At 46.4% G+C, this 26479-nt stretch overlaps 1 protein-coding gene across 1 annotated transcript; it reads right to left on the bottom strand.

Moving 5' to 3' along the window:
* Window positions 1–23064: 23064 nt before the first annotated feature.
* Window positions 23065–24862, bottom strand: LOC133393344 (uncharacterized). Its single transcript, XM_061657980.1, has 2 exons — window positions 24745–24862; window positions 23065–24664 (listed from the first exon to the last, which is right to left on the bottom strand). Exons 1-2 carry the CDS (start codon window positions 24748–24750, stop codon window positions 23270–23272), a joined length of 1401 nt encoding a protein of 466 aa, XP_061513964.1. The 5' UTR covers window positions 24751–24862; the 3' UTR covers window positions 23065–23269.
* Window positions 24863–26479: the final 1617 nt, after the last annotated feature.

The following is a 26479-nucleotide window of genomic DNA, read 5'->3' as shown; positions in this document are numbered from 1 at the left end:
TGGTACATTTACCCTACCTATTGGCATTGATTAAAACAGTAACCGACTCGTATTTGTTTTGCTGAAAATAGGAGCACAGCCTGCCGAAAATAGGACCAAACTGCCGAAAATAGGAACTAAATCAATGTTTGCATTTTCATGATTATCGCTAGAAAATGCATTTGTATCGGCAAATCAAAAATATCACAACATAAAATGATAGTTTATCGTTAAAAAAAACGCCACTTTCATGAAAAGTAACACAAATTGTAAGTGTACGAGCAGTTTTTGTGAAACCGCTGCACTAACCTGCCCAATACTGGTACATTTACCCTACATCGATTGAGTAATGCACAAAAATGAGTCTTACAGAACATGAATACTATCTTTTCTGAAGAATTTGATCTAAAAACTGAACAAACAGGATTCTTACATATGCTCATAAATTGATATCCTCAAAATAGAAGAATAAAAAAACAAGGAATTAACATTAGGAAACTGTACAAAATCCATCGATAAATCTTTCTCGTTTTTGGCAATAAATACTTTGATTATTTTAATTTAACTACAGTATTTTTGCCCGAAACTTAAGGACTGACTTTTTTTCTTCATGTTGACTCTATGACCAATCGATTTTTTCTATGTTTGTACATTCTCCAAACCTCAATTATGTATTCGGAGAAAACTGTTTTTTTCCTTTCATTTCGTTTTCTGTAAGATTTCACCTACCAGCAGAAATTAAAGAACAATTTTCAAGACCACACCTGCCTGCATGCAGTGACTTTATCCTCTTTGTCCTTTTTTTGTGAAGCATCCTGATTCTTTCTCTTCACCCACCAACACTTCATATTTCCTCTCCCTGTCCCATCTTGCCTAGCATTTCTGCTTTCTAAGATTTGTCTCACAAGTCATTTGTATCCCATTCAAACGGTGCGATGTCGTTTGTTTTGTTTGCCAACATGCACCCCACATCATCAACCCGCTGTCGTTTTGGTGGTGGTGGTGGTGGTAAAATTAGGTTGCCCTCCCGCAAGCTGTCCACTGTCCTCTGGTCACACAGACAGCAACGACTCAAGACATTTAAAATCCCCGTTCCCATTGATTGAACAATGCCCCGTACCGGACCGATCTTGATGTTTGGTCTAAGACGACAAAACCAAACGGCACAGGACACTCGCACTCACACACTGACGCACACTTCTAGGTGGCTTTCGTTCGTTTGCACTAGCAGCATCCCAGGATTGTCACCTTTTGTTTGCGTGCCACAAAAAGAAATCAGACCCCTATGTGCAGGGGAAAAAGATCGAGAAAAAAGCCACCAAAACAAACGCTAGGTGTCTTACCCGGTGTGTGAGGTCCCCGAGAAGTGGAACGAGCCGAGACCACACCGTTCTGTAGCCGATGGAATTTGGTAAATACAAAATTATTCGAAACTTTTCAACGTAGCCCTGTATCTTTCCGGGCGGCTGGCTGGCTGGCTGGCTGACTCGCTAGAGCGGCTGATGGGAAAATGTGAACCTGTCCTGGTTTTGCGAAACTGGGCCTGCCGACACTGCACTGCTGTAGGCCGTATGTTGTTAATGTTTTGTTGTTTTGTTTCCAGTCTTTTGTTGGCGTTCTGGCATAAACTTTTGCATTTAAACTTTGGTAACGTTTTGTTTTTCCGCCCCTCCAAGCAGTCGGTTACGGATTTTTGCTGTACCTTTGCGTACAGAACATTGAGCTACGCCCGGTTTTGTACAGAAAAATGTAAGGAAGAAGAGGCCGGTTCGGTGCTCATGTAAATTGATCCTCCGCTAAAACCGTTCGAGTCATTACATCAATAGGCTTTGGCCGTTACAGGCCGGAAAAAGTTGCTCCTTACACGGCCTGTTGGAAGCCCTAGACCCGCCCGTTGGGCCCTATTCTACTTCATACGAGTTGTGAGAAGGAGCAGGGGAGCCTTTTTTAATTTACCTCCGTGTAAGTTTTGTTCGGGGAAGCTTTCTATAGAATACATCCTCGGGCAAAAGGGTAAACTTTTTGACCTGCTTTGCTTTGGCTGTCAGCTCATGAACGTCAAATGCAAATTAGTCATACTTGCTTTCGGTATTGATTTTCCCAGATAAAAAAAGACTTTACTAGACACGAAATTGTTTAACAAATCAAATAAATGAGACAGTATTAATTTACCTCTAAAATAGGCAATTATCCGGTCCTTTGGTTTGACCTTTTGTCGATGTGTTTGATTAACTTGAAACCATCTCGCTGCGAATTCTAGCAAATACGCTCCACAATAACCACCAGTACACTTGCTGTACGCGGTATCTTGAGCTCCAATTCGCTCTAAAACGTTCGCCCACAAGAAAGACCCGCTTCGACGTTGGCTTCGGGCAAAATTATCGAATTTCATCGCGTTGGAGCCTCCCAAGCGCAACCCCAAACCAAGGGGGGGAGGGATGGCAAAACTTTTCCCTGCCATCAATCGAGCCGGCTCATAATCGCACGGTAATGTACCACGTGCCCGCACGATGTGGTGTAGGTTTGCGTGGGCTTTACCGGTAAAGGCTCGGGGCTACTGCACGGCACGAACAACAGACTCGCCCCAACCAGTCAGAAAGTCACAAAGCCTTGTGTCGAAAACAAACAGCGGGCAGAATTTGATTTGATGTGCGAGTAGAAGGTTCTCGGTTGATTGGGGGGGGGGGGGGGGTGAGAGAAAGTGTGCTTCCGGGCTAGCTGGGAAAGGGGGTGGATAATATCGCTTCGCTTACCGTTCACATCCGCACGGCAGGAGGAGCTTTTGTAGTTCAGATTTTTGTAAAGGGCAGTCTCCATAATTCTCTTTCAGCGCTTTTTTTGTTCGTTGTTTGATACGCCGAGGAAAGGCCAAGCGTTGCCAAGTCCCCGGAGGAACACGAAAGCGCTTTTACAAAGTCCGGCTGGCCGTTGTTTGCTGTTTGCTTCGGCGGACAATTGGTTGCACCTGCGGTGGGAAGTTACCTTCAAGAGTTAGCTTCCAAGCTCCGGAATAGCTTCGAGGGTAGTAAAGAGTGATAGAGAGAAAGAGAGAGAGAAAAGACGGAAGTGAGCAAGGCGGAACAGTGTAAGAATACAAAAGCTTATCTTTGTTCGCACGCCAAAAAAAGGGAAAATCCCTTCCCGATCGGAAGAAACGGTTCTGGTCTTGCTGAAACGGCTGCGATGAAGGAATTGCATGTGTGAGCTACATTTAGAGATAATTGAAAATCGCTTTCCTCGACGGACTATTGGCAGGGCCGTTGATGTAGGTCAAACGTTGGCCAGGGGAAGGAACCAAGAAAGAGGTTCGCTTGATCGCCGTTGGATGCAATGGAACCGTTTATCCGTTTGGCAAAATGCACATTACACATTACAGTGCAGTTTTGGATGGTGGCGGTGGCGGAACATCGACGGTACGGTGATTGTTGCAAAATTGATAATTGATTTAATTGGCTCAATTAAAGCGAGAAGGGGAGGTGGTAGTGTGCATGGGTTGCCATAAAAAGCGAGCTTTTATAGAAAGACGATTTAAGGTAAGGTGAGAATGATTTACAATTTTATGCGATTTAAACTACATTTCGGCACTTTTTGTATGAAACAGGATAGAATTATAATTTATAGATTGAAAACGATAACGAAAGTGTATCCTATAATTATGTTTTTTTTTGTCCAGAATAATCCAAAACTTGAAAATGAATGGATTGATAGCTTGAAGGCAAGAAATATCATATTACATTATTGTTCTTTTTTCCTATGTCTTGCAACGTCATAATAAACTAAACAGCATTTTAGTTTTCTGCTACTTTTTAATTCAGTTAAACACTTTCAATTATTTTCTTTTATCTTTGCCACTTAAGTCCGTCATTTCATTATGCCATAAAAGCTATTTTCATGTTCCAAAAGAGTCATTTTCTTTCAAAATGAAAAAGTCTAATCGAAGCAAGACACCGATCTTATTGTCGTGATCATTCCGCGGATTAGCGGCATCAATTAGCGGAACAATTAATCCACACTTTTATGGCCCAATCATCCAGTGAGAGGTTTATACTCTGAAATGAATGTATTTTTGCTCGGAAGTATACTTAAAATAAAAATAAACTATCCAAGTACCATTAAACAACTGAATTCCTTTCATTCTTGCATTGCTTCTTATTATTCAATCTTCCAAAAAATCAAACCAAGTATTTATTTAGGGAATGCACTTTTACCGTTAATGACGCACCCAATTACCGCTGCCCTCGAGCCTCCTGGTAACTGTAAAAAGTGCGACAAACCCAGTACAGAATGCTGTTCACATTGGTGCTGCGGAACCGAAATGGAACGGCGGTGATTGAAGAATTAATCAACCCGCGCGAGCGACATTAAAGGTTCAACCGTGGCCGTTAACTCCTTCCCTCCCCAAAAGTGCACCAGCCCGAAATAGTTGAGAACAACGACGTGTTTACGGTACAAATGGGCATTTTTACTTACGAGCGCGAGTAATGTTCGCGGGAAATGCTTTTAACTTTTATTGATCGTTTTGACGGGCGGCGGCGGCCCGATTGCACTAGCACACATCTAGAAAACGCATCTTACCCTGTCACCCCGGCCAAAACACGAGCAGCTCGCGTCTTAAGCACACAGCACACACACAAACACACAAGAGCATAAATAAAATCTGATTCCATCCCTGCCGGCGTAGGGAACAACAAAACCATCACGTCAGCGCACGTACCAACGCGGACGCGGCTACCGGTTGGCTGTCGGTCACGAACGCATCGTGCTAGCAGTGCATTAATTTGTCAGCGGTCATGTTTTCTCGACGGTAAGAACATGGTTTTTTGACTCAACCATCAGCCCTGTGCTTGCTTGCTATGCATATTTTTTGTTCTTCGCTGCCCGCAGCCGTTTTCTTGGCCGTGTAATCGTTTGCCACATAATTTAATTTGCACCCCCGGTCCGGTCCCCGTGTTTGCATCTCAGTGTTCCCCGGTAAGGCACAGGCAAGAGCATCCCTCAGCAACGAGATTCTGACATTTTGCAAGCATCAGTGCATCATCACCGGTGGCAGTGTGCAAGAACCATCCGTCAATGTTACGCCGGCAGGAAAACACGACCAGAAGCGGTGGATTTTCGGTAAGCAAAGGTTGTACTTTTTCCTCTGCCACGATTTTCATCACCCCTTGGCGTCGTTACTACAAGGACTGAAGGGGGGGGGGGGATCTCTTCCCTCAGCCTGGGGGTGGTTTGCGTAATGAATGAAAACAAAAGTCATTTTTATTACTCTAATATCAATTTACCGGTACCGGCGTACTGTGTGAGGCAGAAGAGCACACCCACCACAAAGCAGAGGCAAAAGGGCCGTGTATTTGTTGCTGCTTGTTAACTTTTCCAACAATATTTTTCCGTTGCTTTTCCATTGCTCCCTTCCCCTTTCTCTCCCCTCATCCAGTTAAGCCTCAGTAGCGCAGATAAGCGCACCCGAAAGTACCCGAGATCACGCTTACTTTACCGCTGGTTGGGAAATAATAACACGCCGAGTCGAGAACGGGGAGCTGTTTTCACAGGCCATGATATTGTTATGGAAATCAACTTAACTTTTCCAGCTTGAATATTTTATTAGATAATAGAATGATCTCCATCATCGTCTGGGTGGAGCGGTGGAGCTAGAAGCTGCTGCCGCTGCTGCTGAAGCAGTGAAGCATTGAATAGGAAATATTGAAATTTACATTTTTAGCAAACGATTCTTCGACGAGAGAGCGCGCGCTCGCTCCATCGCCGGTGGAGAAGCACCTCGGAATTGGGTGGTTCTCTGAATGGATGGAAATTCGAAGCGGTCGAGTTTATTTTACCCCAGCGGCCAAATACAGAACAAAAAAAAACAATCGGAAGCACACAAACATCGACGCTCGAAGCGAAACGGATGGATGATATTCAAAAAAACTGGCAAAAAACAACAACATCATGCGCCAAATCTCTTCCGAACCCTTGAGATGGCGATGATGGCGATGATGATGAAGCGCGAACAGCAACGCGTGGTGCAAAAAGCTCCACCAAGCACGCCCCCAGCTGCGGGTCAAACCTTGTGCATTAGCATAAACTCACCCATTCGGAACATTTTAATATTTCCATCATAATAATGTCTTTATTGCTTTATTGATGTAAATTTAATTGTTCGATGAAAAGCTTCCCCCGGTTTGATGGGTTGGGAGAGAGTATGTTTGCGAAATGAGATTCATTTCGTTGTTTGTGTGTGTTTTTGGGGAGGACGCTGTTGATGTACGATGGTTCAGCAGACAAGAAGGATAACAGTGGAATCGTAAATTTTGGTCCTCTTGTTCTAGGTGGAAGTTTTGCCGGAGCAAATCTAATTAAAGGACCAACAAATTAATAGCTAAAAGTAACTTTTTTTTCGCTGTTTGCTCTTCTATTTATTCATGTACGTCCGTTGCAATGGCTGTGTGGCCGATAGTTATGGCACTGCTCTGTCCCAGCAAATGACCCACAACAAAATACACTCCAACCGCCCCTTTTCGTGTTTGTGTGTGAGCAAAATCTAGTAAAGTCAATGCCTAGACACAAGCACCACACACACACACCGAGCAAACTCCTAGCCAATGGGTGGAAAATTAACTTGGCCCGTAATTAACGAGCGTTAGTTCTGGAGCAGTAAGCCGTGATAATCAAGTACCTTTTTTTGCCTGCTCTCCTGTCTTGTTGCTGTTTTTCCAGGAAACCTTCACAACACGCCAGCAACGGACGAAAGATACCGCCCCAAACACACAAGCCCACGACGAGGAGTGTGCGCTTTCACTTTTCCTGCTGGCCCGGTTTTTCCGTGCCTGTTGTGCTGGTGGCGTTTGGGTGGTGCTGACTAAAGAACAAACAAACTGCGGCGGTGGTTTGGTTTCGCAGATGCCCTCTCACTTTTGCGCTCAGTGATCAGCGCAACCGAACAGATTGGAGAAAGGAAAGTTCACCGAAAGTAAACATGCTGACGACTCATCTAAGCGGGCATGGAGTAGCAGCAGCACCAGCAGTGCTCTAGGACGAATAATTAAAGCGGGATTACTGTATTGGATTAAAAAGCTATAACCGTGCCAACGCAGGAGACTTGCATGGGTCGGAACGGAAGGTTGTGTGCACCAAGTGCCTAATCCTGAGCGTGAATGGGAAAACGGGAAAAGGTCCTCCTCCTGTTGGTGCAGAAAAACACGTGCCTACAGTGGCTAAATATGGGGCCCGTCCCCGTGAAACGCACAGCAACCACTCTGACAGATGGACTCACTTTTGAGAGCCCGTTTTATCAGCCGACCGGGATAGGATCAGTGCATTAGTGACCAGAGGGTCACCGGAGGGCCCGTTGAGATAAATCAACCGGATTTTGCAAATCGCTGTCCAACCCCCAGGGGAACAGATGGGCCGACGGGGTATGAATTGGTGTTGACTAAATAAAGCAAAATAGAGGCTTAAGTGAAGGACTGTGCGTTAAGTGTGGATTCAAGGTTAGCTACTGTGACAATGGTGAGTTTGGGCTGTCACGGGGCTCTAAGAGGCCCAAGAGGAGGATGAAGATACAGGGCCTCCTGTGCATATGCTGGACTAACCATCCACGGGACCTTCCAAATGACGGGGGCCACGTCGAAGGAGTCCCCAAAAACCGGCAGTGTACTTGGAGTGAGACTTGGTTGGCATGATTTGTAACTGATTTTTTATGCTTTCTGTACATTTTTCTACAAAAAAATTGTAGGAAAGTTGAGCAAAAATGGCTTTTAGACACATCGAATACCTTGTAAACTCCTTATTTCTTATGCTTATTTTAAATTGTATATAATAACGATCTTCAATTCAAATTGAGCGATCTTCTTAATCGGCTTTAAATAAATCCATCTAAGCTTTGAATTATTGGCGCTAACAAAAAAAGTCTGGCATTCGTACAAAACATAGCCAGCGATAGCCATAAACCAGCACTACACAACTTCTCAATCAGCGCACATTAATTCCCAAACATCTCACTGCCCCAACGCAAGAAGGCAAATCCTTTTCCGATCGCTTGATCGATACTGTCAACTGTGTGTGTTTTCGAGCGTGTGGTCGCGTTTTTTTTTTTTAAATCCTCCCAACAAACGCGAATTTATTTCCTCGCCTATTTTTGGGGGTCCCCCAGGTTCATCCATCCGACCCTGCCGGCTCTACTGCTGCTGTCATTAATTATTCTCTCCATGCATGGCTCTCACTGCGAGGCGCAGCAACCCTGCCCCGATCGTTCGAATTTATTTCTTTACCATTCAAATTAATTCTTTGGCCATAAACAAATCGTAAACAAACCTCCCCCGATCTCCGCCGTATTCAACTCTTTTTTCGGTGGTGGTGGTGGTGGTGGTGGTGATGGTGATTCTGCCTAGAACGCTTTCCAGGGTTGCAGAATCGAATCGGTCGCTCTAATTTATTCGTCAATGTGCCCAACGAGCTGTTAAGTCATTCGACAAATTAATGGTTCCGGACTGACGCCGGGGCAAGGCCGCCCGTACCTGCCGGCCGATCATGCGAATCGAAGCGAACGGCGGTCGAAACTATGGGCCAGCATGGTTTGTTGATTTTGGTGTGCGCTGTGGACTCTCCTAGACTCCCATCTACACTCCCTCCCACTGGAAAAAGGCACTGGAATTTATTTGTCCGGCCTGTGGACGGCCTGTGACGTTGAGAGTGACGCACCGTGGCCTAGCTCTGGCGGCTGTGGTGGTTTAGATGTTGTAAAGTTTTGCCGTTACCACCCCCCATCTCCGGGCATGTTGGCATGTGCATCGCGCACCCGCACCGATGCACTGCTGCTTTGTTTCGGCACGGCACGGTGCGGCCTGGAAGCTGCCAAACGAAATCCTCATCAATCAAAATATTTATTCATTCTTGACAAGTACACAAGGGCCCCGGTCCAACTGTTACTCGCTCGGCTTGTGCATGAGTGCCGAGTGCCGGGTGCCGAAAAACCTAGCTCGTTCCCATACCCGGGGTTATATGGGTGTTGGAAACAGAGAGAGGAGCCACTCCGAGAAATGCCCAGGCCCAGGTCGTCGCTGTATCTTCGCTTTCTTGCGGTCGGCGGAGGCTGATGAATATTGTCAGCACGTTTCCTCCGGACGATTTCGTTTCTGGGTTTTGCGTTCCATGTCGGTACCCGGTGTGTTGCGGTGTACCGGCCTGTCATGACGGTTCGGCGTGGATGGATCGGAATCGGACCAGTCTGCCCAGCTGTGTGTGTGTGGTTCCTGTTCGTTGGTTGCCATTTTTTGTTGTTGTTGTTTTGCACACTCGCCTACTCATTTAGCTCCGCACGCACGTATGCTAGAGACTCACCGGATGCATGACCACCGCCACGTATTGGGGCGTACTCTACTTTTTTTTTTGTTGGTTCAGCTAGCTTTCGCACCGAGCCGAGTAGTTAATCAATCATCAGAATGTCAATTTTTGATGAGCTTGTTTTCGTAGCCAACCACATCATGCCCAGGGGTGATGAAGGGGAAGGTGGATTTTGTGTGTGCATAATTTATGAGCCCAATAGGCTCGAGGGAGATCGCCCGACCGCTCCAAGACGACCATTTGCACCATGGGCAGAAGTAGAGAAATCTTTATTAACATATTGCCACAGCAACAGCTGGCGCCCGGGGGCAAGAATTCGAGGCTTAGTTCGCGTCATATCCTAATGAGAAAAAGATTGGCTCTCTTTTTGTACGGGGTTCGGGGCCTTCCATTCTATCCAGTCAAATGCGTGCAACGTGATTGAAATCGTACGCACGTGTCGATGGCCCGAAATGACGCACGCTCGGAAGGAATGCCCCGCAAGGCGCAAAATTCAATCGGAAAGGAGATGCTTACCACGTCCAACGCTGAACTTTCTTCCCCCATACGCTTTGATGCGACCTGCCTGACCTTGACTGTCAACCCATCCTGCCAATCGCGATAAAGATCACGATCCTACTGACGATCTACTGGCATAAACCAGCCAAGAATACGATCGCTGCACCGTCCGTGGCAGTGCAATAAAGCGCTCAACTTTAAACCTGCCACCAAACCGTCATTCTTGAGACCGAAGCGCGTGTAGTTAATTGGTGCCAGCGAAGAAAACCAAAAATGCACAGTATGGATCTTGAGCTGCTGCTGGAGAGAATGCATATATATCGACAGCAAATGCTGGCAAACACTTGCGCGTTCTACCCTCTACCCACCAGCGTGTGCATCTCATTTTAAACCTTTTTCGGCTTTGGAAATTCGATACCAACGTTCTATCCCAACGTTTTGGATTTTTGGGTGCCGTTTTGCCCCGTCGCGCTTCGGAGGTTCTTGAAGTGTCTTGTGTGTGCGTGTGTGAGGCTAGCACGCTGCGGCGCGCCTCCACTTGGTGTTGGTGTGTCTATTTAATTTTTGGAAATTTATGGTTATTTGATTTCCAACACAGACTTCCCATGGCAGGAGAAGCGTTGGTGAAGGTTGGAGAATCTTCACTGCAGCAGAGTGCTGGCTGCTTAGGCATTAGAAGGGAACGCAAAGAATAGGGGCTAGGGTTACTAAATATAATACAAAACACTTCCATGTAGACATAGTTCCAGTAGAAAGACAAAATGTCACTCGAAAATACACACCCTTTTCTCCTAGGCAAGGGTCGTATGGTGCGCTATGGTCGCGCAAAGCGCTGCACAGAAAGCCGTCCCAAGAATGAGCGAGACAGGGAACGGGCAAACAGGGATCGGGGATATTTCAGGCGATCCGGGTGTACTTGCTTTTGGAAACGGCAAATACCATCCACAAGCAGCAAGTTCTGCTTGATTAATAACGGTCATTTGTTTTTATTTCTCGCGCGCGCGCGTCTTTTCCAAGCGCGTCCCCTTCTTGCGCGAGCGAGCAAGCGTGTTGCGTGCACTTGACGAAACGAACACCATCCGAACGAAGCGACCTGCTCAGTTTTCCTGCCCGACCCATCTAAGCGATCTCGCATCGTCGACTGCCTTTTGGAGGTTTCAGTTTCGCCTCGTCCCGGTGCAGGAGAACAACACGAGACGTCAGACGTTTGACCCCGCGGGGCCATTACGCGTCAAGACTGATCGAGCCGGTCAGTCAGTCCACAAAATGTTACAAGTCAATAAATTTAAAATATCCTCCCCAAGCCCATGTGTGTGTGTGTGAGTGGAGAAATTTATTCATTGCTTCTACGATGCGGGAGAAAAAAAAGGAAATCATGCTAATAACGGGGCGACCCATAGGCCCATGTCTAGTGTCCAAGTGAACATCAGCCAACCCACACGGTTGCGCCGACGGTGCCGATGGTGTGGGTCAGTGAGAGATATTTATTTGATTCGATTTCCATTCAAATTACGGCACCTCCATTAAAACATAAAACTTCCACAAAACAAACAATTCAAACCTAGGAGGAAAGTGCAATAAATAACACTCGACGCGACTCGTCGTTGAAAATAGAGACTTACGCCGGGGTGTGTGAGGTTTACAGTCGCATCATTCCAGCGAACAGGCCCTGTCCAAGAAGGTGGTTGCTGAGAGATGTGTCTTCTAGAGCGTGGAATGAATGATTTTATTTTTTCTTTACTCAAAGTGCTAAGCTTGGTTTGGTGTCTATAAAATAGAACACAAAACCCGGTCGGCAGGATTGGAACGAGAATGTCCTGTAAAAATCGGTCCAGATGTGACTGTTGTATCCCAGATCCCATCGTATTACAGGTGACATCATCTTCAAGGCCTCAATCGTTGAATTCTAGAATCTCAATTTGTTTCCTTCGCTGTGGTGCAATAAGACTGCAATAAACACATAAAAATGGAATAATTTCAATTTACAACTCCATTTTTGGACTACAAATGAAGCCTTTTTAAGGTATCTGGACGTTCAATCTAGAGATATCTGGACGATCAATCTAGGATGGGTGATTTAGAGTATCAGGAATGTTAAAATGAACGATAAGAATAAAACATAAAATATATAATCATCAGAAGTTCTATTGAGGTCCATCTTCAATATATCAGGGTTGTTTTCAGTTTTTGGAATCAAAATACCCGATAAAATGTTGTTTTCAAGGGTACATTGGGATATGATAGTGTGCACTAGTTAAAAAAATGTATAAAATCAAATAAAAAAAGTACATATATGTAAGTATTAAGCATGAAGCTGCTAGGTTTATTTGTTGAAGCTTTAAAAATCTTTGAGCAGGCTTATACTAAAATAATCCCCAACGTACTTCGTTTCTCATCGAGAACGTCACTCAAGAAATTACCTTATCTGAAACTAAAGATGTACGATTTGTTCCAATGTTGTCATTTCAGATGAATCCCTAATCGTATTATCGCATTACAACGCAATTAAAACGAAAATACCCATATTTTTATCGAAAACTATGCAATCTAATCGCCGAAAATGAACAAAGATACTTAGGAGTTCTGTACATCACCACCGGTACATAACTATCTTCAAATGACCGTGATGAGACATAAGTCCTATTTCCATCCAGCTGGCTTTAGATGCCAAACTTGATGGATCATTTTCAAAAATAACTATCAATGCAGCGCCGTTTCCATGATCTTCGATGTGTTATATTTAACCATTCGACATTATCGCTACATTCCACACACAATTGTCGCTTTCCGTAGAAAATTCTTATCCCAACCACCCAGCCACCCGGCACATCACCACATCCATCTCGGATCAAGTAGCCGCGGCTTTCCGTGAGGATATTATTTTCAACACCTGCCACTGCCATACATTCTTCAGTTGGTGGTGCTGGTGCTGCAGCATTGGTGCCTGGTGCTCATTAAAATTCATACCCAGCTAAAGACAAAAAAGCAACGATTTGGGTCCAATGGGGCCCGAGGCGTCAAATGAGCAGACCGCCAGCCAAGCGATCCATTCGCGCTGCGGGTTCCATGTTTGAGCCCATACCGAATACCAACTGAAATCCCATAGCGCTCGCGCTTCCTTCAACGCTCACAGCAGCGCGCCTACGAAGCCTACTAGATGTGTTGATGTGGCGTAGTTTTTGGCGGAGCGTTTTCCACATCAAAACTCCCAACAACAACAACAAAAACACACAGTCAACAACTTAATTTATTCCCCTGAAGACTCGTTCTGGGGAATGGTCGTTTGTGGATTTTGTGGGGGTCTTTTTTGGAATAAACCGAAACGCAACCAAACAAACAAATAAAAGAAATGTAAGAAACACCATCTCCAATCCTCCTTTACTTGCAGCGCGCACGAGGGGCGCTGCGAACCGATCCAAATCCAAATTCTTGCCCATATAAATTAGTAATTCAAGCCGCCTTCAGTTGTCTCACAGATATGTCGCAACCCGCACGTACGCTCTCTCCATCCCCGGGGAGGCCCTGCGCAGGCCTTGCGCGAAGCGTGAGCGTTTGCTGGAATTTAGAATGTCGTGTGCACGGCGGTGACAGTTAACGGGCGAAGTTTAAAGTTTCACACCCGAAAATCGTCGACCCACGACAGCAAAAACAAAACCCAACGGATAACGGGGGGTGAAGAAGGTGGAGTGGTAAAACGAACAAATACCAAATACAGCTGCGCGAATGGTGGATTTTCCTGTGCCCCGCTCTTGGTGAATACGAAAAATTAAGTCATCGAGGAGCAATAAATTCTCCGGACATCAACAATCGACCATCAATCGGCGGACGGTATGAGCAGGCACCTATTACATGGGGACATCCGAGGAGCTCCATACTGCCCCACCAGAGAGTTCCAGTGAGTTCAACGAACTGTTGCCGCCTGCTTGGCATGACGACGACGGTTTTGGAGTGGCAAATGTCCAAGGACGCATGCACAGCTCAACCACAGAGCGACGGAACTTTTGGCGACATTTCGTCGCGGTTTTTCCATCGCCGGTGGCTTTGCGGACTGCCGGCTTCGAAGCATGGCACTGCATTATTATAAATGATGCTCTGAAAACTGCACCAGCATCGCACACTGGCACTGGCCTCGGAGCACAAAACCCGACGGAAATGTAGCGGTCTCGTTTCTTGACAAATAACTTTCCACTTGCTGTCACGGTGCAGTCACGATGGGAACATATTGCTTCGATGACAGCGCATCACCGTGCTCCACCGAGAAACTATCTCCCCGGGAGCTGCCAGTGCTGCCAGTGCTGCCCCGGTCCCCACAGTTCGGGTGTGGAAGTATTTTTATCCGATGGTACAGATATCTCCATACGTCGGGCGAAAACCGGGCGGCCATTTTTGAGTAATGTCTGCAGTCGCTGCGGCCCGGGACGCCTCGAACAAATTGCTCCAGACGATGTACTAATGGAAATTAATGACAATGAGGAAGGAAGTTTAAAATCAATTCCTCTCTCGGGGGCCTCGGCGACTGGCTGAATACGAGTTGTTTGGTCCAGTGCTGGGGCGGGATGCAATATAACCCCACCGAGCTACCCACAAGTTTTCCATCGTGTGGCATATGAGGCCATCGTGTGCTCGGAGCATGTGTTTTTGTTTGTTTGCGAGGAAAAATATCACCCACTGTCAGCGGTGATTAATTTCTGATGCGAGAAATGAGATGATTACTAAATCGATTTGCTGAAATGTGTTTATGAGTTACTCCTGCTGTGCGGAGGGGGGAAAGTCCGGGGGCCAGTGCGCCTTTGGTGGGATGTCTTTGCCAGACCGTTGAAAGGTCGCTTAAGATGGATATATTTGCATCAATTATTCATTTGAGCTTCATTTTTCATTCGCACGGATTTGCTGCCTGCATGATGCAGTGGGGATCGGAGCTTGCGTGCGTTGCCAGAGTGTTGGACAGGAAGTTTGTGATCAAGTGGTGTTGCTGCTCAAGAGACACTGTGCTCCATTACGTTGCATAAATAGAGCTACAGAATTGGCTTCATACCATACGGGTGCCTCATTTGAAGTGATGCTGGTGTCATCGTTGTGATGTCAAATTGGGGACATTCTAATTCCAAACTCCAAAACTCATCTCCAAACCCACCGATGCATCATCAAACCACAAAGAAGTGCGTCCGGGATACAGGAAAGAAGGCTGATCTTTACCGTGTTTGCTTAATTAAGCCGTATCCGTACGGGGTAGCGTCCTACACGTCCGGCGATGTGGCATGTCTATTTGCACCTTTCAGCCTATGTGGCTATTCCTCCCGAGGCCGCTGAAGCTCCTGTTCCTGCTGCTACCCCGACGCACCGGGTTGCATATTGGACCTGCTTCAGGAGATACCTTTTTACATTCTTTTTTTCTCTCGGAAGTTTGTGTAGTCGGCATAACTTTTTGTCCTCCAGCACTTCCCGACCATCGGTGCTTTGTTTCCCTTTTCTTTTAGCTCGCGGGTGCTAATGAAGAAGATTTTTTGTTTGAATTACGCCGATTCGATGCGGCTGTTATGGGAATCAGTTAATTGGTTGTAATTAGCGCCCCCGAGCAGCAAGGAGGTTTTGGTGGGCCGGGATTTCTTTTTGTTGTACATGTGCTGCTCTTTGTCTTACAAGCACGGAACATCCATCCAGGACGCACTCCACCCGTGGCAGGAGATACGATCGAGTGGTCGTCTCATACCTTTTATCACCTTCCGAAACGCCCGTAAAGGGGAAAAAAACAGAACCGGACTGCGCTTTGCGTGCCACTAGCCAGTTCGATCCGATTCGTTGGTCGATTTGTTCCGTTGGCACTGGAATTCGGTACGGTTTGTTGTGCCATTTAGAACCATTATCGTGTGTCTGTTCGATGCGGTTGTTGCATCGAATGCATTCCTGCGACGAAGAGGTTCGTGACGGCGTGATGTGCACCGGCCATGGCCCGTGGACTTGGGCGACCTGCATGATCGACACCTGTATTAGGCTGGGTGGTAAAATTAATTCCCCCCCCCCCCCCTTTCTTCCCCTTCTGAAGATTCGGTCCAATGAAGTTCTGACTGGTGTTTCACATTTCACATTCGGCTGCCACCCGGAACCGAACCGGGCGGTGGTGTCGTAATTCCATGAATTTGATAACACTTTTTCTCGGGTGGTCGGGTGGCCTCAAAAGATGGCCGGAAGCAAAAGGACCACCAAGGCTTTTCGCGTCGGTCGAGGAAGTCAATTAGGATTTTTTGGGAAGGAGCGCAGCACGAATGGTGTGCAACAGCAAAACGATCCAATTTATTACTTTTGCACTTGCACAGCGTACTTCACCGACGGTGCGCAATGGCCGCAAGGAGATTGGTGCACAAGATGGATGATGGCAGCCAGCCTTTTGATGCTTCATTTGCACCAGCAAGCTAACGGATAAAGAGAGAGAGGAAGAGGGGCAAAAAACAGAATCATTGACGCTGTGATCAATCCACGTTTGATGGCAAAGGAGGAAAAACACATTTCATTCCGTGGCACGACCGTACCCCGAAATCGAGCAAATCGGCCTGCCAAAAGTGGATTGCAACGGCTAACAGTAGCCGGCGGCTATCGTTTGGTTGCTGCCAAAGCAGCTGTCCCGGCTGTCGAAAATGGCGTCCGGGAGATCGAGGCTCTCGGAATCGACGCGGGCAGGGGAGCTGTTAATTGAAAAACTGTCGGATTAAGTGCGAAATTGTGAGTGTGTGTGGAGGAAATGGTTTCATAATGTTGGGTTGAGTTACATGGGAGACTTTTTTGTAGTTTAACATAATGTTAAAGAGATATTATATTTGATAAAAAATAAAGTAATTTAATAGAATTGAAGCAGAAATCATTTCAGCAACATTCGTTACAATCTACTCGTTCTAAAACATGTGAGAAAGAATCTTCAAACATGCAGCCTCACACATCCCACATCGCACACAGTCTTCACACCATAATTCGCACATATCCACTTTGAGGGCATAATGCACGGCATTGTGTTTGCAGCAGCGCCCCGAGAAAGCAGAAACGCGCTAACCGTTTTCAAGTCCATCAAAGCTTCACTTACTTGAGTGAATAAAATCAGCGCAATAACAACAAAAAAAACTAAAAAACCAATCTGCCTAAAGTAAAAATCACTTCACCGCTTTATTCTCGTACGCTGGCTGGCATCCCCTTGTCGCCTGCAGGGCCCGCAGCAAACACACACACACTCTCCTTTCTCTCTCTCCCAGCGCAGGGAACAATCGAATTCTTTCACCAAATTAATCCACCACATGGGGTGATCGGCATCGATTTTTGCGCCTTTGCGCAAAAGATTCTTGAAATGAAGGCCTGTTTTTTTACATTTTATTTTAACATCAATGATCAACGTTCTGCTGCTGCTGCTGCTGTGAAGAGCTGTGAAAATCGGCAGGCGGCCTGGATAGAGCGTACTTTTTTTACTTCACAACGGATCAAACAATGTTTGTTTTGTGCCGGCAGGCTGCACTTTGTTGCAGTTTTGCTACAATTTTCCTCGAGGGCTTGATTATTGGATGGAATTTGATCGAAGCGAATGATTTTAGTAGGAAATTGTTACGAAAAAATCAATATTGCTCTCTATCAATCGTTTAGAGAGTTTTTCACCCAATAAAACTAACTGGAGTGAAAATATATATTCAACTATGAACTTATTTCGTCAAACAAAATATTTGAAATCTCATCTCATATTTGAAATCTCATCATCAATCTCCAATATTTGAAATCTCATCAAATGATTTGAAATCACAAATGCAGATTTGAGCTATTTATCCTCAAATACAAGAGAAACATGACCAAACATTCACTTAAACTGTAAAACAAATCAATGCCTTCATTCACCCAAGCAAGAAACACAAAGCATTATGCTACTCCAATGAAAAAGGATAAAGTTTTAGCTTAACAAAACGCTTGTTTCCCGCAAAACCCCGTCCATGTCGATCAAATCCGTTTACATTTTCCATCCAGCGCAATCGGTACCAGCCGCTTGATCCTTTCGTTCCATTTCGCATCGCTTACCATCAATAAAGTTGGCCGCCATTTATGAATGGTATTATTTTGTGATAAAATAAAGCACGCAAAAGGGTAAAACAACATTGTTGTCCAACGGATTGAGCCGCAGGGTGGCAGAAATGAAACAAACAAAAAAAAAACTCTAAAAAAACACTACCGCAACGAGAAACTACATTCAATCCAATGGGAACGGTTTCTTACAGAACGGAACGGATGGATGGATTTACGCCATGAAGGTGGCCAAAAACGAGTGGCCGGGATGGATTTTGGAAACTCCTTGCCTTTTTGTTCGCTTGCTTGCTTGCTTGCTTGCCTCCATTCAGCCGCACCAAAAGACCCGTGGCGTAAGATGAATACGCTTCGTCTTATCTCCATGCCCCCGCCGGTTGGACGGTTCTTTCCACGTCCATTTAACGAGATTAGTTTTCACCCCGATTTTAGGGTTTCGCTTACGGGCAGCCCGCTCCACAGCGCCCGTTCGTTCGCTACATACGGACGCTGTGCAAACATTGGCGGGATACGTCGAACAAAAGGCGTCGAACGCCTTGGGTCCGCAGCGATGTTCGATTCCTTAGCGACGCTCGGCATCTTCAGGAACAAAAGCTTCAAAAGCTCATCAGTCAAGCGTGGAAAAGGAAAGGATTGCTGCGGCCGCACAGCAGCAATAGCAGCAGAAAAAGGACTCGCTCGGCAGTGTGGCATCGTGGTTGGGTGGCCATCCGGCAGCACAAGTTTTTCACATTCTTCTACCATCGATACGCTCTGCCGAGTGCCGAAAAACCCCCGAGCACCATTGGCAGCGGTCAAATCAAAGGGAAGAATGTGAAAATCGCCGCCCGGAAAGAGGTGGTGTGAGCCGCCGGACGCATCTCCATCGCTCACTTTCGAGCTGTTCCGCCGTTGAGGAATGTTTGAATGTTGCGCAAACGGAGCGGAGGGCGGGAAGGAGTCAATTTTATTTCGGAGCTCTCTTCGTGCCCGGCGGTTTTTGCGAGACAAATTTGCTTTAATTTTATCAAACCGCAACTGCGTGCGCTTTCGATTGCGGTTGGGCGGTGGTGCTATAACATTTGAAGAATCTTGTTAAAAGGTTGCGTGAGCTTTTGTGGAGCGAGCTCCACGGGTTGACTGTTTGCGCGCGGGACCCTCCTTTTGGTCGATTTAATTTTCGGACGCTTTGGCGAGGGCTCCGGAACGGTCAGTTATGCAAAGCGAGCGAGCGAGTGGCGTTTGCGTTCGAAAGTAATTTGAGGAATTGTTTAATTTTGCGTCCACAAAGTTACTGGCCGGAGCCGTTCGGGTTCGACAGACGAACAAATAGCTCTTGGAAATGAATGTGTTTTCAAACAAGGAAAGAAAAGCAGCTCAAATACTAGCGATTGTGTAACCAGTTTTTTGGGAAAAATAACCTTTAAAAGAACCCCTCGTGCTCCTTTTGTCGGAGGTTGGAACAGTTACAAATGGCTGGATAATCGTTTCGTACCGAAAATACACACGCATAAGTGTGTTTGAACGACTTTCCAGAACGCAAACGAAGTCTTTTTTCCACTCGAAAAACCTTTTCTGCCACAAAACTCGTCCGATGCCGCAGACCAAAAGTGAACCGTTGGAAGTGGCGTGATAATTGCTCGGCACGATTGCAGCTGGTCACGACGCCTCGCTTACCATTGACACCCTCGCTTTGACACCCTACGAAAAATCATGCCACTCGGTGGCCGGGCTCATGTGTCTGAAGGTATGTGTGTGTGTGTGTGTTGCTCATAAATTTGTTTAAAAAATTTGTCACCGGAAAAGCCCGGGAACCTCGAGCAGCCCACATCGACGCAGCGGCGTTCGCGGAACGATCCTCGAAACAGTGACACGACTAATGGGACCTCACCCATCAACCAGACAGCGGCAGGCAGGCAGTGATCGTATCTCGACCATCTTAAAGGGAACGGATATGGCGTAGATTATGATGATGATGATGATGGTGGTGCTGTTGCTGCTGCCTCTACAAGCCGCACAATACCGATAGCGCACTGGCGGATGCAAGCTGCACCGGGCAGCGTGTGCAGCTCGTTTGTGGCATATTATTTATGATGATCCTGAGCCCTGGCGGGGCCCACCGTATTTCCGCACAGGGCAGCGGAGGAAATGGCTCATATGCTCGGATGATTATCCGCACTCGCACTCGGCCCAGAGGGAAGGAACACCATGAGGGCTAACCGTCAAGCGATAACGAGCGTCAAATGTAGCACACGAACTCGGTCGGGTTGGAACTCGGTCCAGAAGTACCAGCACTTCACACACGAGCACTCGCACATACGATCGCTTGTAACATACCGAGCTGTGTGAGTGGTTTGGAAGAACTTCTATTCTTATCGTGTTGGTTTTTTTTTCTTTTTTTTTTTCTTAAGCACTTTGGTTTCCTCACCTCATCCACTTAGTAGCGTTGGTTACTCGCACCGAGATCTTCCCGTTTGCTAACCTCGGTAGCTGGAGAAAGGAGCATAAACAACCATTTTTCAGCTAAGCAAACAAGCAGCAAGGTTCTGTGTTTTTTTGGTGCATAATGCATGCGCCTTCTCCTGTTCGGTGATGTGTAAACAGCACATGGCAATTTGTATCACATTACACTCGGGGACAAATGTGTGACTAAAATTGAGAAATGGGCTTTGTTTGGACATTAAATTTATGATATTTTTCTTTTATTTTTTAGGTAGACTTAAAATAGGAAGCTTTCTGTGACTTTTGATTTTCTCTGGAATATATTTCTGTTTTTGATTGACAGGATGTTTTGAACTTTTAAAAGGATTCAAAAAAATTACTTTTTGAATAAATAAGGCGAGGTTGATTAGTGATATGAAGGTATCTGATCATGTTGAATATAGAGTCTTTAAAATAATTGAAAATTGCTTTTTATAAGATCAAGATAATGTAAAAAAATCAATAGATAATCTAAATATTCTAATCTAGTAGCAAATTGACTCATTTGTTTTCTTATTAGAAGATTACAGTGACTAGAGCTGTAAATTTAAAGCTTGTTTTTTTCTATTGTAATACGGTTGTTTAAGTAATTTATCCAATGATAAATTTATAAAAATAAAATTTTTAAAAAATTTCTATGACTTTGTATATTTATACCTCGTTCTTGTCAATGTTGCATTCCAACTCGTTGCAAATGTGAACATTCACCCAAATCAACTGACATTCAAATGTTGTTTGCAACGAAATTTCCATCCCGCCGTGCAAAACGAGGTCACTGGTACACAACTGGAACTAATTACGCTGTGCTAACAAACTTAACGAACTTTTATGACGAATTTTGAACATTTGAATGTCCCATATACACACACACACATAACCGATGTCCCGCTGTTCCCATTTATGCTGGTTGCCGCACAATCAGCGACCGGAAATCGGAAACGAAACACAACGTGTTCACCACCGGCACCGCACCGGCAACGTGATTCGTTATTAGGCTTCGTTTCCTGCCAGAATGCACTGCCGTGCCCGTGTGCACCGTTTCGTTCCCATCCGCTGCAAACGTGTGGGTGCGCTGTGAAACAACTTTTTCTCACTCACGTCCCCCTCTTGCAGCCGATCCCCGCAAGGGCCCGGATATTAGAGTGCTAAATTAGGATGTGACCTTAACAGCGACGGGCATGGGGCAGGGGAGTTTCAGTCCAAAAAGCAACCTTCGCGTTTGAAAAGTGTCCTTGGGGAATCGTAAATTGTAACTGGTTGCATGTTGGTTGCGTTTTGTTTGTTGCTTTTTCGTGGAAAGTGTTCGGAGTGGCGCTGCATGGGACAATGAAAACATGGCAACAGCAAAGAGCATCAAACACCCTGCGCAAACAAATGCGCAACATTACTCCTTCGCGTGAAGAAATTTGAATCCCGATGCTTCCCCGGGGTCAGATGCAACCGGAGCCGGGAAACGGTTGTTTGCTGGAGTCCGGCACAGCTGCTCGAGGTACAAACGAGTGGAATCGTGCTTTCGGCAATTGTCTAGCGCCTTCGATATTGGAGATGGATGGCCTTCCGAAAACTTCCGAGGCGGCAAGATCCACGGCTCGGTTCGTCGATCTCCCGGGGTTTTCCTGAAGAAATGTGTTTTCTTCGTCGTTCCGTCACTCGAACGCACAGCTTCACTTTGAATGACACGTCGCTCCGGAATGACACGTGTTGAAAATAGTCGGCCCCTTAACAATCCTTCCGATCGAGCAGATGAAACGAGACGCAAGTGAAACCCAGCCAAGGGCTAAGGGCGTTCGATCATGCTTGCACCAGGGTTGATGTTTATTTTTGTTTCGGTAATCGACCATCCAGACGCTCAAAAACAATCATCAAACCCCTTTAGATTTCTCGTTTCCTTTTGCACCGCTACCGAATTACGACGGCAACGTCTTTAGCACCGACACACACAAGTATAACGGTACGCGGGGAAAAGTGATCTTCACTTTTCGGCACGTCATTTTTATTAATTAGCTGGTGAGTGAAAAATCGCCGCACTAGAGGTAATCCGATTCCACCAGATTTCACGACGAGCAAACGCACTCGATGGATTGATGGTTTTGACGGTTCGTAAAACATGCCGAGAAGGTATGTACTACGCGCGAGAGACAATATTCTGATGCAGGAAAGGGGTGCCGAGTGCGGCACATGAAACGGAGCGGCAAGATTTCCGTCCCTAGGGAGGCCAAAGGAGTTAAGTGGATAATGTGCAGCAAAGATTATGACAACGATATGTGCCGCCCGTTGCATAGGAACGTACGGAGAAGATGCGTTTTGGGTGGTTTCGTATTTCGAGGAAAGACGCTTCATTTCGTTTTCCGTCTCAAGGCGCAAAACAGGCAGATGCTTCGGAATGAAGTCTTCTTGCAGCGACTCCCAAGGACCGTTGCTTGGGGTAGGTACATTAAAGGATTGGTCTATTTCTGAAGGTTTGTTATCAGGGTGTGAAAAAAAGGCACCACCGTCGAGTTGAAAGGAATCTCTGGGTGAGTTATGATGTTTATTGCGTTCGAGGAACAGGAATGCATTAATTGATCAAGACGTTTGAGCATCTGTTGCTGGAGATGGATTAGAATGAATGTTTTCTGAAAGGACCTGCGGCATGTGGTATTAATCTGAGATTTTGTTCCAGCAGTTAGGGGACAGCGTAGATGTTACTTCCAAGAAATTTGTTTCCAATATGTTAAGATGTTTACGAGAAGCTTCAAAAGATACAAAATTTGTTACAGTGTTAAAGTTCCACTAGGGGATTATTTATTGTTTTCAGTCAGATTTGAATATGATTGTGTGGTTAATACTTAAATCAACAATACTAACTGGTATTGAAAGTAGCTCACGTTGTAAGCTGCATAACATGTAGCTATAGGCACTTATTCTAGGACAGTTCACAATTGGGTAGAACAACAGCCAACTAGCTCCTTCAATCATGGTGCTCCTTCTTCACGTTCACCCAAACCTTCACCGGCACGTGCTTGTGCACGATGAACGGCTTTTCCACCTTGTACGGGACGGGCTTTTCCACCTTCACTGGCACCGGTTTCTCCACCTTGATGATTTCCTTCTTATGGACCTCGACCTTGTGCGGCACCTTCACCTCGTACGGTTTGTCCACGTGGATGATCTCGTGCTTCTCCACCACGACCGGGAACTTCTTCTCGACGTACACCGGCACCACCTTCTCGGTGTGCACCGTGAACGGGACCTTGATCGGGACGAGGACCTTCTTCTCGACCGTCACCTTGTACGGCACCGGTACACGTTCCGTGACGGTGATGTACTTGATTTTCGGCTCCTTGTGCTCCTTGTGCTCTTTGTGCTCTTTGTGGTCTTTGTGATCGTCGTCGTGTTCGTACTCGCCCTCCAAGTGCCACTCCTTGATGGCATGTCCCTTGTCATCTCCGTGATGCGCTTCCTGACCGTGCGAATGATCATCATGACCACCGAAGCCATGATCGTGTCCACCGAAGCCATGATCGTGTCCACCGTACGAGTATCCTTCGTGTCCTCCAAATCCATGGTTGTCTCCATGAGTGAAGGCCTGATGCGTTCCAAAGTCTCCATGGCCACCGGCACTCTCGTGACCTTTGCCGAACGACCCATGCTCACCAAAGGATTCGTGTCCTCCCAGGGTGGCGTGTCCTCCGAAAGATCCATGATCGCCAAAGGATTCGTGTCCACCGAGAGCGGCGTGTCCTCCAAGATCACCATGTCCTCCAAGATCACCATGTCCTGCTAGTCCACCATGTCCTGCTAGTTCACCATGTCCTCCAAGACCACCATGTCCTCCGAAATCACCATGTCCGTGACCTTCATGTACTGACTGCTCCTGATGTCCTCCAAAGCCATGATGTCCACCAAAGCCATGATGTCCTTCAAATCCGTGCGACTCCCCAAATCCATGATGCACCCCCTGACCACCGCTTTGATGACCTCCAAAGCTATGCTTGCCTTCCGTCTCCACGCTATGATGATCTCCTCCCTGGTGGAACTGCTCACCGAACTTATGCTCGTCTCCTAGCTGACCGTAATGGCCAAAACCATCCAATGGTTTCCAGCTATGGTAATCCTCATGGGTAGACTCGTAGTGACCCAGTCCTTGTGTTGTGGCGTGACCATGTTCGTTCTTTCCGCCCTCTTGCAAACTGCCCTGAGCACCGAATCCTTCGTGACCGTCCGCCCGAGCGGACAACTGATGATGGTGCATCGGGAAGAAGTGTCCCAAGATGCTGCGCTTGTCCACTACTTTACTCGCGCCGGAGTCAGTAGCATTGGACGCACCGGCTAACGCCACCATCAACGGAACAATATAAAAGAACTGAAAAGGATAAACACGAGAAGCAAGTTGAGATGATTAACTTTGCTCACCGGATGTTCTTGGAGCTCCCTCAAGCTTACCTTCATCTTTCCAAGCTGTACACCTGTTCACTGGAAAGCTCAAACTGCAACTGATGCCTTTGATGCTGTATGAGGCGCGTTTTATAATACAACCTTGGACGGCAAAGTGTGGCCTCGCTGGTAACGCACTTCCCACTCCGAAGTACCGCAAGCTACAGCTACAATTTGTCATCGAACGGAGAATGAGTGTGTGTACCGGGAAGTGAGGTTAATTTGAATCGCCTTCATTCACCGGGCCCCAAATTCGTCCGGGTGTGTTAGTTTCGGGTGCACGGGCTTCGGGTGGGTTTTTCCCCTGCCCCATGTGGAACCATTTCACTCCCATTTCAGCGCACAATGAAAAGGGGGCCATTGCATTTGTCTTCCGAAACCTCCGTATTTGCCCCGTTGCAGTTTCAATCTGCGAAATAGAAATTGGCCAAACCTTTGCTAAGCTTCTGTGCCACTGCCGCTGCTAAAAAAACCAAATGAAATTTAGTCAATTTCATACGTAAATGTAGCAAAGTGAAAGACACAAAACCCCATTAGTCCGGACGTGGTGGACGGGGGAACTAAACCCGGGGGTGAAAGGGAAATCTTCGTCGCGCATTAGGAGAAATGAGGCGTACTTCTATCGGCTCAGTTTCGTCGGGGGGCTGGCGGAAAGGAGCTAGTGAGGGAAGGTTTTATTTGAACAGATCATTTCGCCTACTTCACTAACACACATTACATAAGCTATTGTTACTAGATCGCGGTGACTTGGCGTGGAGGTGGCGATCATGATGATGATGATGATCATGATGCGGTTGGTCATGTTGGCCTTTTCTTTGACAGTTGCTTTGCGTAACGTACGAACGAGGGTATGGCAAATGACATTAAAGCAATGAGTATTATTTCTTACTTATGATCTAACTAAACCGTAGCGAAAATGATCTATTTTTCACAGATTTTGAGCGGCACTAGGAGAAGCGCAACGGGAGCAGCAAAAGGTGCCTGCAAAGGCAAAAGGGCGTGTAATTCATTTTATAACATTTTTGCTGGCTCATTAATTTTGCATCCGTTCAGCCTCGTAACAGTAGGAACATTTGTCACTGAGTGCTCAGTAAATGCTCATACTTTGAGTGAAATTTACTAAGAAAATGCAAGTTAAAGTTTTGAATCCCTTCTCATCGCCCTTTCATTCAATTTGTAAGACAACATCTCTTCAAACACCTTTAATGCTCGTCTAGACGGTAATGGCGCCACTGACCAGATCCACCATTCACCGCTCGATGCCGCTAATGGTAAGGACCTGAAAAGGGCTTGGTGCTTAAGAAGCTTTACCTTTCCCCCTTGATCACCACTGTTTGACCATCTTCAAGGATAGCAGACACGCATACACACACACACATGAGTTTGGCAAATATTGACCCAATACCCCGCTGTGCCTGCGCCCAAACCCGTCGACGTCGAACGAACGGATTCGGAAAACGGACAAACGCAACCTGTCCGTACGCATCAATAATGTACGGGGATCGGGCCGGAATTGGCTTTCGTCCGGCGCCGTTGATTGACTTCCGGGTGGCGGTAATCTTTCGTCATATGGCGAATTAGTCTGCAAATCGATCGGATAAATAGCGCCAATATGCATACGGTGCGCCGCTGAACCGAAGCTCCCGTGGAGTGGACGGCTGGGGCGATGTTCGGCAAGCGGTTGTGAAACGAGCCGGCACGTTGTTTGACCGGTATGCGTGTGCCCCCCCATTCCGAGTGAGAC

Source organism: Anopheles gambiae, chromosome 3 (genome assembly GCF_943734735.2).
Source record: "Anopheles gambiae chromosome 3, idAnoGambNW_F1_1, whole genome shotgun sequence".
Classification (NCBI taxonomy): domain Eukaryota; kingdom Metazoa; phylum Arthropoda; class Insecta; order Diptera; family Culicidae; genus Anopheles; species Anopheles gambiae.
This window is presented reverse-complemented; position numbering and strand designations above follow the sequence as displayed.